The sequence below is a fragment of the Typopeltis vanoorti genome, chromosome 18 (genome assembly GCF_054136105.1).
Source record: "Typopeltis vanoorti isolate ZY-2024b chromosome 18, IOZ_Tvanoo_1.0, whole genome shotgun sequence".
NCBI lineage: Eukaryota > Metazoa > Arthropoda > Arachnida > Uropygi > Thelyphonidae > Typopeltis > Typopeltis vanoorti.
Window position 1 is genome coordinate 83,527,873 of NC_143566.1, and position 16,024 is coordinate 83,543,896.

At 35.4% G+C, this 16,024-nt stretch overlaps 1 protein-coding gene across 1 annotated transcript in view; it reads left to right on the top strand.

The window, feature by feature from the left end:
* LOC150096868 (uncharacterized) overlaps positions 1-16,024 on the top strand; it is a 340,159-nt gene that overhangs the window by 102,405 nt on the left and 221,730 nt on the right. Inside the window, exon 5 of the mRNA XM_090408300.1 lies at positions 5,846-5,916. Within this exon, the coding sequence (XP_090264426.1) occupies positions 5,846-5,916 (71 nt within the window). The remainder of the gene's footprint in view (positions 1-5,845; positions 5,917-16,024) is intronic.

The following is a 16,024-nucleotide window of genomic DNA, read 5'->3' on the forward strand; positions in this document are numbered from 1 at the left end:
TGGAGCATTTTGAACATCAAAGAAATGAAGCACCTTGACCAACTTTGTTACTTGGATATCAGCAGTTATCCTTGCTATATATGACCAAAATAAAATCCCTGTCAGACCAATCCCACTGGCAAATTATTTTTTGTCTGTGGCTGGAAAATTTGTGAAATACCTGTTAAACTTCTATATGGTTACTTTGGTTTCCAAATAAAAGCATTATTACAAGTTCTAGATATCAGAGTGAATACTGCATGGAAGACATTAATTACACTATCATTGTGACACAGCTGCATTCCATCATACAGCTGCTCCTTTTGCAAATTAGTTAAATATTCCACTATTTTTTCTGTCCAACAGCAGCTCTTTCAAGCATACAAAACAAAATATTCTCATATGCTATCTATACAGACAGTTCAAAATAGCATCTTTAGTATGATCTGCTTCTGTCTTTCTAGACAGCATGATATTTAATCAGTTCTCTCCAAAATGTACTAACTGTACTGCTGAGCTGCATGCGATATAGCTTGCATTAAATTGCATAAAAGTGATATTGGTATACCAACACCAAGTGCTCTCCTGAATCTAATGGTTGTTCTATCAGATAAGGAGATGCTATCTGAATGTTTCTCTGATGGATCCCAAGCCTTGTCAGGATCAAGGGAAATGAGGCTGCAGATGCTGCAGCTAGGTCAGCTCTTTCCCTAAGATATCACATCTGTCTGTCCCCAACAAGGATTACATGCAAGTTATATGACAAATGTTAATATCCCAGAGGAAACATTATGTCATAAGGAGAACGAACATCTTCAAGTTAAATTAAGCCTTAAATTAAAGGCTTAAAATTACATCTGTAGTCCAGTCTGTGCAGGGTTCATATGGAAAGTTGTTCTTGCTCAGCTGTGCAAGATCATACTCATATCACTCTCCTTTCTCTTAAAGTGTAATGATATACTTATATCTGGGTATTGTTCATCCACTCTAACCAGTCATCATATTTTAATTGACTGCCCTCATTATGTTAATAAGTACAGTTATTATTTTACTGATTTTAGTAATCTTCACGAGCTTTGTAAATAAAACTCAGGCAGATTTTTTCCAATACATCAAATGTACCCAAGTATTGGTGTATTGGATAAAATCTTTATGTTCTAATTTTTATCCTGCAAAACAGGCAAACTGGCCAGAACACATGCAATTTATTGACATAATAGACTGGCCTCATAGCCTTAGCAGCTTTAGTCTGGTTTATTGCTATTTTAATAAAACTAAATATACTAAATATGTAGTCTCCATATGTGAAGTCCACATTTGAGGACTATATTTTATTTTATTTTTTATATAACATCAGCTATACCAGTTTTACCTTGTTTACATGGATGTTATAACCTCAGGTGCTGATGTGTCATAAAAAAATCAAAATAGCAGCAACAATCCCAAAGATATATTAAGGAATGCCAGAATCCTTTGCTATAAACACCAATTCCATTGGTTTATAGCATTCCCCATGAATGTGAACCCAGTATGACATACTGGACAGATTACTGGTTAGAAGGAAAGAACTTAAAAATATATAACAGATGAACAACCTAAGAATGGTTCACGGATAATTCATTGTGGAAAAATTCATCTCGCGAAATATTCATTGCACAAAAATTCATTGCGAAAAAAATTCACTGAAAGTGTTATTCACTAAAAAATTGAAATGATATTGCATTGATACCAATATATGAAAAGTAAATGCAGTGCCAGATAAAATTCATAGAATATAGTTTTTTTTATGTATTTATGTATTATTTAGTTAGATTTTAATTCAATTTTCATAATATTTTTATTCTTATACAGGGAAAGTAATATTGTATTGATAGATGAGTTTCCTAATTTCTGTTTCATCTTAAAAATTTATAAATATTCTTTCTTACTTAGATACTACAGGTTATGTTGATGGAATATTAATATTTACAAAGTTGTAATAGGATGGGTGGTTTAGGGAGAAAGGGAATCATATTTAAGAATATTTATTCTGCGAGCTGTTCACTATTTTTTTGCACACTCAGACACCCATTTAGATGTGATATATATACATTTTATCTGAACTAATTAAGATGAGGTGTTTCAGTTATTGAATACATGTGTATTTTGAAAATGACTCCACTTTTCCTGCATAAGAAAAGTATGTTGTATGCTGTTATCATTTACAGAGCTAGTTTAAGATCGTGCACTTTTGAGTAATTATATTAAAGAAAATGAAAATAAAGTTATGTGAATGCTATAATAAATCAGCGTAAGCTGAATTGCCATCTGTGGCTGCAATACTAGTCTTTATCTTTTCCTCCAATACTAGTACTTTATGACACTAAGAAATTTAAAATTTTATATTTAGTCTTCTTTACCAGAAAAAAAAAAAAAATGTGTGTGTGTGTGTGTGTGTGTGTGTGTGTGTGTAAAATAATTTGAATTGAATTTTTTTTTTCATGTCAATGATTTCAATATTTTTCTATTTTATAGATGTATATATTTTCATGTAATTCAGAAACCCTACTCTAGAGACCAAACACAGAACTTTTTCAAGCCATTTCAGGCTTCCAATAAGCCTATGGTGGTCTCTCATCAGTCTATGAAATTCATCTTTCACCTAAAGACAATTACAAACATTCATGCCCATTGCGAGTTTCGAATTCACAGCTCATTTGGTTGTTGGAAGAGGGTGCACTATCTAGTCAGTTGTTAATGACATGATATTTCTGATTACAGTTTATTTTTGAATGATTCACAAGAGAAGTAATTAATTACATATTTCACCTTGGGAGCATGCATATATATTTATTTTTTTATTATTTTTTTTTAATAGTAAAAAAAGACTAAATATAAATTAAAAATTTTTTAATGTCATAAAATACTAGTATTGGAGGAAAAGGTGAAGACTAGTATTGCAGCCATAGGTGGAAATTTAAGTTATGCTGATTTACATAATGATGATTGGATTTATGTAATTTTATTATCATTTCTTTAATATAATTACTTAAACGTGCACCTGTGATCTTAAACTAGCTCTGTAAATGATAGCAGCATACAAGATGTCTTGACTATTCATGAAAAATGCAGTGATTTTCAAAATACACATGTATCCAATAACTGAAACACCTCACCTTCTGAATTAGTTTAGATAACAAAATATATTGCACCTGGATGGGTATCTACCTGTGCAGAACAGAAAAATATGAAGAGTTAGAAGAATAAATATTCTTAATATCGTGTCCTTTCTCCCTAACTATTCTTAAATATTTTATTCTCCCTAATAACTATTTTAACTATAAATAGAATAGTTAATATGAATAATAGGAATATATAAATAGTTAACTATAAATATTAGTTGGAAATAACTATTAATCCCTAAATATTCTTAAAAATGGTGCCTTTTCTCTTTAACAATTCTATTCCAGTTTTGTAAAAATTAATATTCCATCTACAGAGCCTGTAGTATCTAAGTAAGAAAGAATATTAACTTTATATGGACTAAAAATTTCAAAACATTAAATATAATCAAAATAATTAATAAAATATTCCTTTTTTTGCATATATGGGAATGACATGACAAAAGGATTTCAAATGTTCTTGCAAATAATTTTCCCGCGATTAATTTTCCTGCGATCAATTTTCCCCATGATGAATTTTCGCTGTGATGAATCGTCTGCGAAGGATTTTTGCACGATGAATTGTCTGGACATGCACAAGAACAGAGACAAATAATCAAAGAAAATAAAATTTTTCCAGTCATAATATTTACTGTTTTATTAACAAGAAGATGAGTCACAAAGCTGAATAAAAGAAAATGAGCTATGTTTTAACCTCTTTACCAGCCATTGTGGATGAAATAGTGATAAAAAATTGCACTTCTTATCCATGTTATTCAGTAGGTGTTACAGAATCGTATCCCGATTTTGCTGAACGTTTATAGACGTCATGTCTGGTTTGGGCGTTAATAGGCTAATAAATAACCTTTTAATGCCTACTGTTTGGTAAAAAAAAAAGAGGTATTATTAACATAGCTTAGCTTTTACTCATTATCTAAAATACAGCTACTTTTTTTTTAATATAATGTGAATTGCAGTTTTATGAATTTGAAGTTTTTTTGCCAATTCAAAGGAATTGGCCTAATTCCATTGAATTCATTTTGGTGGCATGTATCTAAAATTGGGAAAACAACACAGTACATTATGGATTATGGTGCTGATGAAGAGGACATGATATGACATGTAGAAGTAATGATTTTCATTCCATTGTATAAGGCTTGATCAGGCCATATATGGACTGTTGTGCACAGATTTGGTCAGGAATGTTGAAAATGATGATTGATAACTACTGTGGATGTATTTGAGATAATAAATGAATAATTCATAAAGATATTTCATCCTCGTGAATAATATCATGCAGAACTTAAGTGTACTGGGAATGGAAGAGGAAGCACTGATGATGAGTGAACAAGAGGTATATGAGGGATTGAGTAAACTGGATGTGAAGAGGGCTGTAGGACTTGATGATATATCGCTGAATGCTTTGAGGGAATGTTCCAGGGAGTTAGCAACAGCATTGATGTACCTTTTTTTTAACATGAGTCAGAAAATGGGCCAAGTTTGAAAGGAGTAGAAAGAAGGCATAATTGTTCCACTTGATAAGGGAGGGGATGATAAGAACTAAAGCTTTGAATTCTGTCAATCTATGTGTCTGAAATTGTGGTTCAAGTGTTAGAGAGGTTATTCAGGATTAAGATTCAGAATTGAGTTGATAACAGCAACATTTTGTTTGATGGACAGCATGGGTTGCAGTCTATTTATTATAACAAGGTGACAGTTGCATTGGACAAGGGAGATGCATACACAATGTACATTTAGATTTGGTAAAGGTCTGTGATAAATTTCTGCATGACAATCAGGTGATTAAGTTGAAAAGGATGGGATTGTGTAGTAGATTAGTGTCGTATTGAATATTAGTTTTTTGATAGGTATCAGCAAGTTTTATATATGGAAGCAATATCCCCCCCCCCCCCCAAAAAAAAAAAAAACAGTCACTTTAGTGTGAACCAAGGATCTGTTTTTGACCGCTGTTTAATTTGTATGTTAATGATATTGGAGAAGGTTTGAATGGTGATATGCAATTGTTTGCAGATGATGCAATGTTGGAAAGAGTAAAGAGCAGAGCAGAGCAGATATTATGTTTTTGCAGGAGGACTTGAATAGATTGGCTGTTGGGTGAATGGATGGATTTGCAGGGCTACCAGTTCATTGTTGCAAAGTGTAAGATTTTATAATATGGGAATCATAGATGGAATGCAGAGTATGTAGCGTGCATACTCTGAATTGCATGTGTTCTCATGTCGGATTTGTCTGCATGTGGGATGAAAAACCCTGCTACTTCTGTATGAGATTGGCTAACTCACTTTCAACTGAAAAAGCCCATATAAAGATTCCTCTCATCACAATGAGAATCATACCTAGGTCTTTTCCATTCAAAGGGTGCAATATTCCTTTGTAATTGTGCTACAGAGGCAATGTGGATGAGGTATTCATAGAATGGGGAGAGAGACAGGGGGAAGAGAACAAGAAGCACCCCCTGGCCACAACTTAAGGAGAGTGTGAGCATGAAGGGATTGAAGAGTATGTTTTTTGCATGGAGAATGCTGGGTGGTTAGAATACAATGTCATACTGTGTGGTGAGTGCAGAGACTAAATGCATTTAAGCTTTGGTATGATGATCTGTGTACATGTGTTGTGACAGTGGGACCTCTCACAATGAGTCTTTGGACTCTATGGAGGTCTAATGATGATGATAATATTAGATGTTTCTTTCTTTTAACTATTAGATGGATTGTGTGACATTTTGTGAATTAACCCCAGAGCAAGTCTTTGGCCCTGTCCATTCCATGTCTCAGATGTAAGTACTAGTTATTTTAAAAAATCATAATTCAACTTCATATTACATTTGCAATTTTGTTTTAGTAATTTATCACATGTGCTACTAAGGTAAGAGTAGTACCAAAGAGAAATTCATATGCTGTAGTATGATATACAAATATCATAGGATTTTATAAAGAGTGACCGACAAAGGATTTCAGTTAAACAAAATGTGGATTTATAATGTTTTGATCATATGCATAAAAGAGTGCCTTCCTGACAGATAATGAGTTGTGTATATGGAAATATTGTTGATCTTGAAGGTTTGTACTTTCACTATTATTTAATTCTCACTACAGCTATATAGTAGATGTTTGCTATGGAGAATTTCTTTCAGTATAACAGTGATGCTGTGCCAGTTTAGCTGTGATTTTTTTTTTTTACAGTAGTTTGTTATAGTGAAAGAATTTGTTTTAATTTGCTTTAATGGGATTTGACTGTATACTGTTAATACTGTGAATAATATGTAGTAAGATATCAGTTGTTTTGTGAAAAAAACTGAAGAAATTTTAAAGAAAGTTTGGAAAAATGATGGGAATAATAGCTCACTATTACTAAATGCAAAATTTTGTTCCTTTGAGTACAGAGATGATGGGCTATGCAAATGAACTATATCATAAGAAATAGTAGAGGTGTACAGTCTGGGACTAATAGTAAATCTCCGGTCACCTTAGACCAGACTTTGGTAGTTGCTACAAGTATTACAGGGTGGTTCGTTGCAGAAATTATTATTATTACATAACACCTCCAGGGAGACCAAAGACTCATTGAGGGAGGGCACCTGCTCTTCAACTCTCCGTCTTCACCACTCCACTAACTGCAACTACCTTCATCATCTACACCAGCACTATCTACCTGCACTGCCATCTAATTGTAATTACAGTACAAAGAATAACTGTAATTTGCTATTTTTTTAATGTAAATCACATGAGAGGTTGTAAATTATTTTTATACCTTTCTACTGAAATTAATGCTACATGCTATGGTCCCACATACAGGACTAAGTGGTCTTTGCCACCAAGTAAAGGTGCTTTTGCCTTTTATTATTTCTCTTTTTGTATACTTTTTATATTCTTTACTCTGCTTCTCCTGAGTCATCTTTTTACTTTTCAAATCTCCAGACTAGTGATGAACCTGCACCTTGAATCCTTTGAGATGCTTCAAGTGTCAGAAATATGGTCACATTCAAAACTGCCACTAGTGGTACTGCCATCTGGTAAAGAGCATGAAACCAAAGATTACATTTGCAAAATACCTAAATGCTTTAAAGCTAGACTTCTGATTTACTCCTAAGCATGTGAATGGTGGAAGAATAAGAAATAAATCCAAAAGAACAAAATAGAGCAGAATATTCCATATCACCAGTCAAAGAGAAAGTTTATCCTAGACAGTAACTTGTGGTAAACCCTTTTTCACTGAAGAAGTAATGGTAAATAAAAAATATGTACATGTTGAAGGGACTATATAACTTGCTTGTCTGTCTCACTTCCCAATCACATCATCCCTGAATGTTGCAGTTTAGTCTGTTTCTTGTTAGACGAGATCAAGGAATCTAATGAATATGATCTTCAGAAGATACAGCTAAGATAAGATGATTTTTTTGCATAAAATTCTTTTGATTAAAAAAAAAAAAAATCACATGAACATCACATTACATAAAGAAAAACACCACCTGACAAGCACAAGAAATGGATATCTCTGTAACTTTAGAGGAGTCCAAAATTATTAAAATCCATGACCTTCTGGACAGAGTTCAGTTTGACAGTGTCTTGAATATTTTTCTGCAAAGAGAAAGACATGGACACTAGCCATTAACAGTTTCCCGAAAGTAAAAACCCAAGACTGAGAAAAGCAAAACTCACAAAATCAATACCAGAAGTCAGTATATCATGTTTAGATATCAGTGAGCATATTACTACAATGTAATTGTTGTGGATTCTGACAAAACATCTATTACATCAGTCTTCTTGTAGAAGCATAAACTAGTGTGCAGGAGACGTAATCTGCCCTTATGAATATCACTTACGGCTATCAAATGTGGGATAGGAAGATAGATCTCTTCTCATAGGAGTTACCATTTTTGTGGATAACCATAATCCATCAATAAGTCCATCTTAATGCCAACATGGACAAGCAGTTGCTGTCTGCTTCTTAGGATCCCTCATTACAGTTTGCAGTCTGTTTATGATATGGTGCAGATATAGCCTGGAATGATCTTGATGTAACATACCTTCTTCCCTATACCTACCTGAACATTCACTTCAATCAACCTAATAATATGTTCTCCACTTTTCTTCCCACTGCATAAGTGGGAGGTAGAAAATAATATCTATTACAGTAATAATTTTTCTGTTATACATACTTCTTTGACTTGAGCAACTGTATATGCCATCACAGATATTACAAGGGGAAAGAGATCATTCTGACTGGCATATATTCTCATTCTTAGCAGAATTTGATTCTGAAAGCCAGCTCCTCTTCTGCCATATTCATATTCAACCATATTCATATGATATTCATTGGTGAAACAACGAATATCATTACAGAGTACATAATGCAAATTGCCATACCTGCAATGTGGAAAACATCTAGTCAATTTTCACCTATCCCTAAACTATGGAGGAATGCAAAATGCACAGTAGACAAGAAAAAGAAACCTTGGGGTATTTGCAGATACCTCAGTACACAAACTTAGTTGCCTGCAGACATGCTTGTACTTGAACATAATTGATCTGTTGTCAGAGCCATCACAACCAAAAGGGCCCATTGATCCATATACATCTTCTGTAACTAATCAACAAACATCAGAGCAGTTTTGACAAAATGTAGGGCAGATATATCCACCCATCCACAATCCTAGAACAATCTGGATGCACAGTTGCTGATTCAAAAGTGATTGCAGATGCTCTTGGAAAGAGTTTTGCCAAAATATTAGGCATCATTTTCTTATCTCCACCCCCCCTAAAGTCTTACTCATGTAAAGCAGGAAACATCGGATTCTGTCCTCATCTGCTCTACATTATAGGAATCAGGAATTCAGTGGAGAGGACAAAGAGGATGTTGCCAAGTTTTGAAGAACTCTCTCCTAGAGAGAGAGAGAGAGAGAGAGAGAGAGAAAGAAAGAATATTGGCAACCATTTTTGGGGTCGGTAATTGTGCATTGCTACAGCAGTAGGACCAGATAATATGCATTATGATACTGTCAAATATCCGGTATTATCTTCCATGGATCAACTGTTCTACAGCTACAAGAGAATATAAACGTAATCACGTGGTACTATCATATTATCCTACATTCTTCCCAGAGGAAATATAATTTTGCATACAGATGAATTTTCATATTCCTGGCAAAGGGCAGTGCCAAGCAAGGATCCAAAATTCCCAACAAATTATCATCCATAACTCTGACCAACTACTTATGCAAAATGTTATTAATCTGTACCTATGCAAAAAGACTAACTGGTTTTTTTTATGGTTTCTGGAGAACAACAACTTTATTTTCCAAGATGCAGTCTGGCTTTTGAAAAGTTTTTCTACATTAGACATTTAGTTGGACTAGAAACATTAGTGATTCTTTCTTGGAAAACACACACTTGGTTTCTTTTTCCTTTTTTTTTTTTTTTTTTTTTTGACATTCCAAAACATATGACATAGCTTGGAGGTATGGCATATTTAAAGCCCTATTCAACTTTGGTCCTAGAGAGAACTGTTTTTTATTATGAACTGCTTATCTCACCAAAGTTGTCATGTGACCTATCCTCTCGCACTTGTTTCTTCTTGAGAAGAGAGTCTCACAAGGTTCTGTGTCGTGGTTTGTTGTCAAAGTTAATTTGATATCTACTTCCATTAGTAATGATGTATACTTTTTTTTTTGTAGTACCACAATTTTAGGGAGGAATAGGGTATTTGAAGGGGAAAGAGTAGATTTTAGAGGGGAGATAGATATGGGACAGAAATGGAAGGGCCCTATGTTTAGAGTACTCTATAACATAATAACATATTAATGGTCATAAAATAAGAAGAGTTGGCTGATAAGGCCTTATAGGAAAGATTAAAGTGAATACATCTTCCTCAAAGATATGTCACCCAGGGGATGTGCTCTCTAGAGGTTACAGGATCCTCTGAATGAAAACAGAAAGATTATTACCAAAACAAGCTTTACATTACAAACCATTAGAAAAAGAAAACCAGGACACCTTCTAAAGAGATTCAACGATAACTTCCAAGGCCAGAAACAGGCCACTCTAGGCATAAATCTTTGAAAAGCATGATGACTTCAATTTTATTTTATGTTGTTTCCCCCACCCCCACCCTGTTCCCCAGGTACATATCAGAAATTTGATTATAATGTTAATTCAGTAATAAAACAGCTTCTTTCTACCATAAGCAGTACCCTCTGTATAGATAATTTGACTGTCTTTTGATATTCTTTCAATATGAGGCTCATAGAAAGAAAGATTGATCACTGACCATTCTTTGCATTTTAAAGAAGTCTTCTTTCCTCTGAAAGACCTGGGTCTTTCAGAAGAAAGACAACTTCCCAAAAATGTAAAGAATGGTCAGTGATATATGGCATTAATCTTAGTTCACATATGTGAGGCAGAAATGTTACTTATTATTATTATTTTTAATTAAAAATGAATTTCAAGAACTTTGCCACAACTAGGATTATCCTTTCTTCTTGTCTTAGTTGGGCTGGGGGATCAAGATGAAGACTATGTTTGAGACATAGATGTTATAAAAATATACTCTTCATCATCACCACCACCATCAAATTCCTGACATGTACTCTCAAGGGGTGTTATTAGTGATATGATAGTACTACATGAAAAATTTATATCATTACTAACTTCCTATCTACAATTTTCCTCCAAATCAATCTGTTATCTATCAAGACTCCAACATTGTCAGATCTTATATTTCTATCTTCTAAGGCACTTTTTGCCGTATCAATCCACCTATATCTTGATCTTTTTCCTGCCAACCTGGCAAAAAACTGTTGTCTTGCTAATCTTTCCTCTCCCATTCTGTTTAAGTGACCATACCACCTGAGATTAGCTCTGCTAACGCATTCCTAGATGCTATGGCGAGTTCTTCTTTCCTAATATCCTCGTTTTTAATATGATATTGCCCTTGATGCCATCTGTTCATCCCCATGATCTTTCTCAGTACTCTCATATCTGCAGTCTCTAGTCTTTGGTCAAGTGTTTTACTTCTGACCCAGCTCTCAGATCCATCATAAGTTAAAATTGTTTTGAACACCATCTTGTATACAGCTAATTTAGTGTTTTGACTAATTTCTCTCTTATTCCATAGAAATTTATTCAGTTGACTCTTCATACTCTTAATCTCAACTCTGAATTAAGAGTAGGAGTGACTCTTCTGTGGTGAGAATTTAAATGCATTTTCAAATGACCAGATGGTCAGTGACTTGCTGCAACTAGTTTTCAAGTATATGGCACTCATCTTGCAAGAATGTCAAAAGATGTTTAAGTCATTCATACAGAAGGTACTGCTTATGGTAGGAGGAAACTGTTCTGTTATGAGTTAACATCATCATTGAATTCCTGATATATTCCCTGGGGACTTTCAGGATATAATGATAGTGCTATGTTATAGTTTACATCATCACTAATAGCAAAGCAAATATCAAATGTACTTTGACAGCAAAAGACAGTATGACACATAACACAATACCTTGTGGGACTACCTTCTCTGGAAGAAATGAGTGGGAGAGGGTAGGTCACACTTGGAAGATTTGGTGAGATAAAAAGTTCATAATGAAAAGAGAAAGGTTCTCTCTCTGAGACAGAAGTTGAATGGTCTTTAATTATGCCACATCTCCAGCTTGGAGATGTGGCATACTCTGCTGTAAAGGAAGCTTGGGTGGAACATAGGTTGGAGGCTCAGTTGACAAAGATTTTGATGATCCCATATATTGAGAAGGGGGATGGTGGGAAAGTTTATGTATGGTTGGTGGGCAAAACTTGACTTTATTAGCTAAACCTTATTGCCCAATGGTTACAATGCCAAAAAAAAACCCCTACAAATTATCTGTCCCCCTTCCACCTCCACACATCCATCTCAGTATGAAGGCTACAGTGATGCTATTACTATTCCCTATATCCAGGGCACTTCAAAAAGTCTCTTAAGGATCTGTTTCCTCCCCTTTCTATTCCAGGTGTTTACAAGGTTCCTTGTTCTTGCAATTTATCATATTATGGTCAGACTGAGAGATCCTGATATCCACCTAGATGAACACAAAAAATACATCTGTCACTACAACTTAGGTCAGTCTGGTCTACACACCATGCCTTTGGATACCTTGCACAGAATCAGATGGAAGAAAACCAGCATGCTCCATCGTAGCAAAAACAAACTTGAGAGATAGTTTACAATCGGTAGGAGACTTAAAAAACAGCCTAATAAATATTGCAAGAGAATTGATGTTGTCTCTGACGAAGTTGTTCAATCTAATTTAATCTAGAGGTAGCAAACTACAGCCCAATTAATTTATCAGGAGTGGTTGTTAAAGTATTGGAAAAGTTGGTGAAAGGTAAAAAAAATACAATAGTGGATGGGTAGGGATGCGATGCTCTGTAGTGGGCAGCAATCGATTAGAATGTTTCATCTAGTTTAAGTGCAACATCATGAGCAGTTTGGATATAGAGAGAATTGGAGAGGATATTATACTTAACAAGAAATTGCATTTTTGTTTTATTCCTTTACCCAGGCATATGCAAATTCAGTTTGTGTCTGAAATATCTTCATGACTAGTCTCCTTGTGTATGCTGGCTGTTAATTTCTCAACTGTTACTTCAGTATCCAATAATGCAAAAATGTTATGGGAAGAGTCACTACCCAGACTGGTTTTGGTCTTTATTGAGGTCTCATCATTGGGAGCTAGACTGAGGAAGATACCAAAGTTAAATAAATGCAGACGTTTTGTGTGTGTGGGTGCGCGTGTCTGTGCAGGCAAATGCATTCTCCCACTGATGAAACCTCATTAAATATCAAAACTGCCCTGGATAATGACTCTTTCCATAATGGTTTTACATTATGAGGAGTCAACAGCCTCAGTATACAAGTAGACTAGTTGTGAAGATACTTCACTCACAAATTTTGTTTGCTTACATATGGATAAAAGATTAAAAGAAGGATATTTAAACCTTCTCAAGTATCATACACTTTGTAACTAAGCAGGAAAGCTTTCTACTAAATGGAGAAGAATTCATTAAAGGTGAGTGAGTGAGAAAGCAAAAAAAAATATGAGAAATACCTCAGGGAGATATATAGTCTTGGCATACCTGTTTGATAGGAGTCTTGCAACAGGACAAGTTCCAAAGGAGTGAAAAGAGGGATAAAGTGTTCCACTTCATAAGAGTGATAAGACTGTGGCTTTCAATTTCAGGCCAGTTGCTGTGTCTGAAGGTTGTTATTAAGGTGTTGGAGAGGTTGGTGAAAGCTAGGAAACATGTTCAGTGTGTTTGATGACATGAGTTTCCTTATTCCCAAATGCTATTTCTTCATTCTAATCTATACTGCCGTAATTAAAATTGTCCATAATAATTACCCTTCCTTTGTTCACTAATCCAAGTTGTTTATACGTTTCTACATCACCACCCTCCACGTGCTCTGGCCTATAGCAGCCTAAATGAGAAAAGCAAACTTTACATTACACCACATTGCCTTATAACCAGTGCCACTATTTCCCTCTTTTATGTCTACCTTATGTGGACTTAATTCCCCTGCTATCATCAACACTCCCCTTCCTTCTTACCCTTTCTATTCTCACGAAAAATATTGTATCCTTCTATTTCCGTTATAATTACATCTTCATTCAACCATGTTTCACTTATTCTAATGATTGTGGGACAAATAAACTCGATCACTGAAACAATTTCATCCCCCCCCCTCATGTTTCTTAAATTTCATGTAAGATCTGTTTCCATTTTTAGGCTGACTTCACATTCAGCTTTTCTGGTATTAGCATATTATTAAAATTCATAGCCTCTTGATTCTCTAGTGCTCTTTTTCATCCAAGATTCGTCGTGGGAGGTCCTTCCTAGGAAACACAAAGTCTGTCATACCACTCATTGACTGTTCTTGCTCTCACCACTCTATCAGGCAATGTGTTTCACGGTTCAGCCACCCTCCATGCAAAGAAACCACTCCTCACCCTCTTGCTCACAGCTTCCTTTTGCAACTTCCAGGGATGGCCCCTTGTCATCACTCCTTCCTGCTGTTCCACCAAGCAAAAGAACTCCCCAGTGTCAACCCTGTAACTACCTCTCAACAGTTTAAAAGTCTCAATCATATCACCTCTCCTTTTTCTATCTACCAAACTCTGCAGTCCACATTCTCTCAGCCGATCCTCATAACTAGCATTGTACAGTCCTGAAACCATCTTTGTTATCTGCCACAGTTAATTTATCCCCTTCAAATCCTTGTCCATCTATCAAGTTTATTCAAATCCTCTTGAAGGGCTGCCACATCTGCACTGTTACTAATACCCCTTCCCAGCTTCACATCATCTACAAACATCTCAATATCCCCTTGCAATCCATTGACAATGTCATTGATATAAAGGTTAAACAATACAGGTCCCAGTACTGAGCCCTGTGGGACCCCACTTGTAACCTTATGCCTCCTTGTTACTGCCCCACCATGCACAACTCTCTGATACCTATCAGATAGCCAATCCTGAATCCAGTTGACTAACCCGACATCTAGACCCATGTGCTGCAACTTAAATATCAGCTTATCATGTGGCACCCTGTCAAATGCCTTTGCAAAATCCAAAAAAAATGGCAGTGTATGCTTTTCCCTCATCAACTGCTCTTGTCACTTTATTATAAATGGCAACCATATTACTAAAGCAAGAGCGCTCCTTAACAAATACATTTTGACTCTCACAGAGAACATTATCCTCATCTGCTCAACTCTATATATGGTTCCTCACTAATTTCACCAAGATCTTTACAACTACCGATGAAACACAAACTGTCCTATAGTTAGACACATCCAGTCTGCTACTACCCTTATGCAATGGCTCTACCTTTCTGTAGCCAGACTTTCATTGAAAAGCCAGATCAATTGAGCTGTCAGTTCTTTAGCAAATTCTCTCAAAATCAGTGGTGAAATACCATCCAGTCCCACAGCTTTACTGACATCCAGTCTACTCAGTATTTGGAAGAACACACTCTCCTCTTGCACCTCTAAACCTTGAACCTGCCCTATCCCTCTAGTATTAAAACTTACTTCTCCAGGATTAAATATTCCAATAAAGTGTTTATTGAACAACTCCACTATGTTCTCTGCATCAGTTACTCTGTTCCTATTTTTATCCCACAATGTCATTCTTCCACAATCATTTCTCCTCCTACTGGCCACAGCTAAAAATATTCCCTAAGATTTTCTTTGGATTTTAGTGCCAGTCTCTTCTGATATTCCAGTTTTGTCTTCCTTACCATACTAGTCACTCTCCTGGCCTGAGTCTTATATTCTTCATGCATCTACTCTCCACCTCTCTCCTAATATCTCTTCCATTATCTCTTTTTCACCTACAGTTCCTGTTTGATATTGTTTGTCATCCACTTTACACCAAATTGTGTCCTCTTCTTCACTTGTGGAATACAGCTTATTATTGCTGCTAACAAATATAGTTTCACAATTTCCCAAGAACTAATGATATCCCGGCCTTCCAATTCCTCCTTCCATCAAACTTCTCCAAGTTGACATCTAAGACTGTTATAATCACCTGCTTTATAATTCCACATACATTCCCATCTCTTTGATAGTCCTGCATGTCTATTCATTTTCCAAGTCAAACCACATGGTCACTCTCCAACTGGGGGCGAAAGATGTCATCTCAGTTATTGTCAGCTCTTCTGATGCTATGACCAAATCCAAAACTCTTGAACCTCTTGTTCCCTTTATTACATGTTGCCTAAGACATTTGTCCCTCAAGAATTCTAGAAATTCCATTCCCTTATTACTTCACGCATTTTCCTCATCCCAGCTTATGCTGATGAAGTTAAAATCTTCCATAACAGTCATTCTTCTTGCACTTGCCAAACTCAACTACC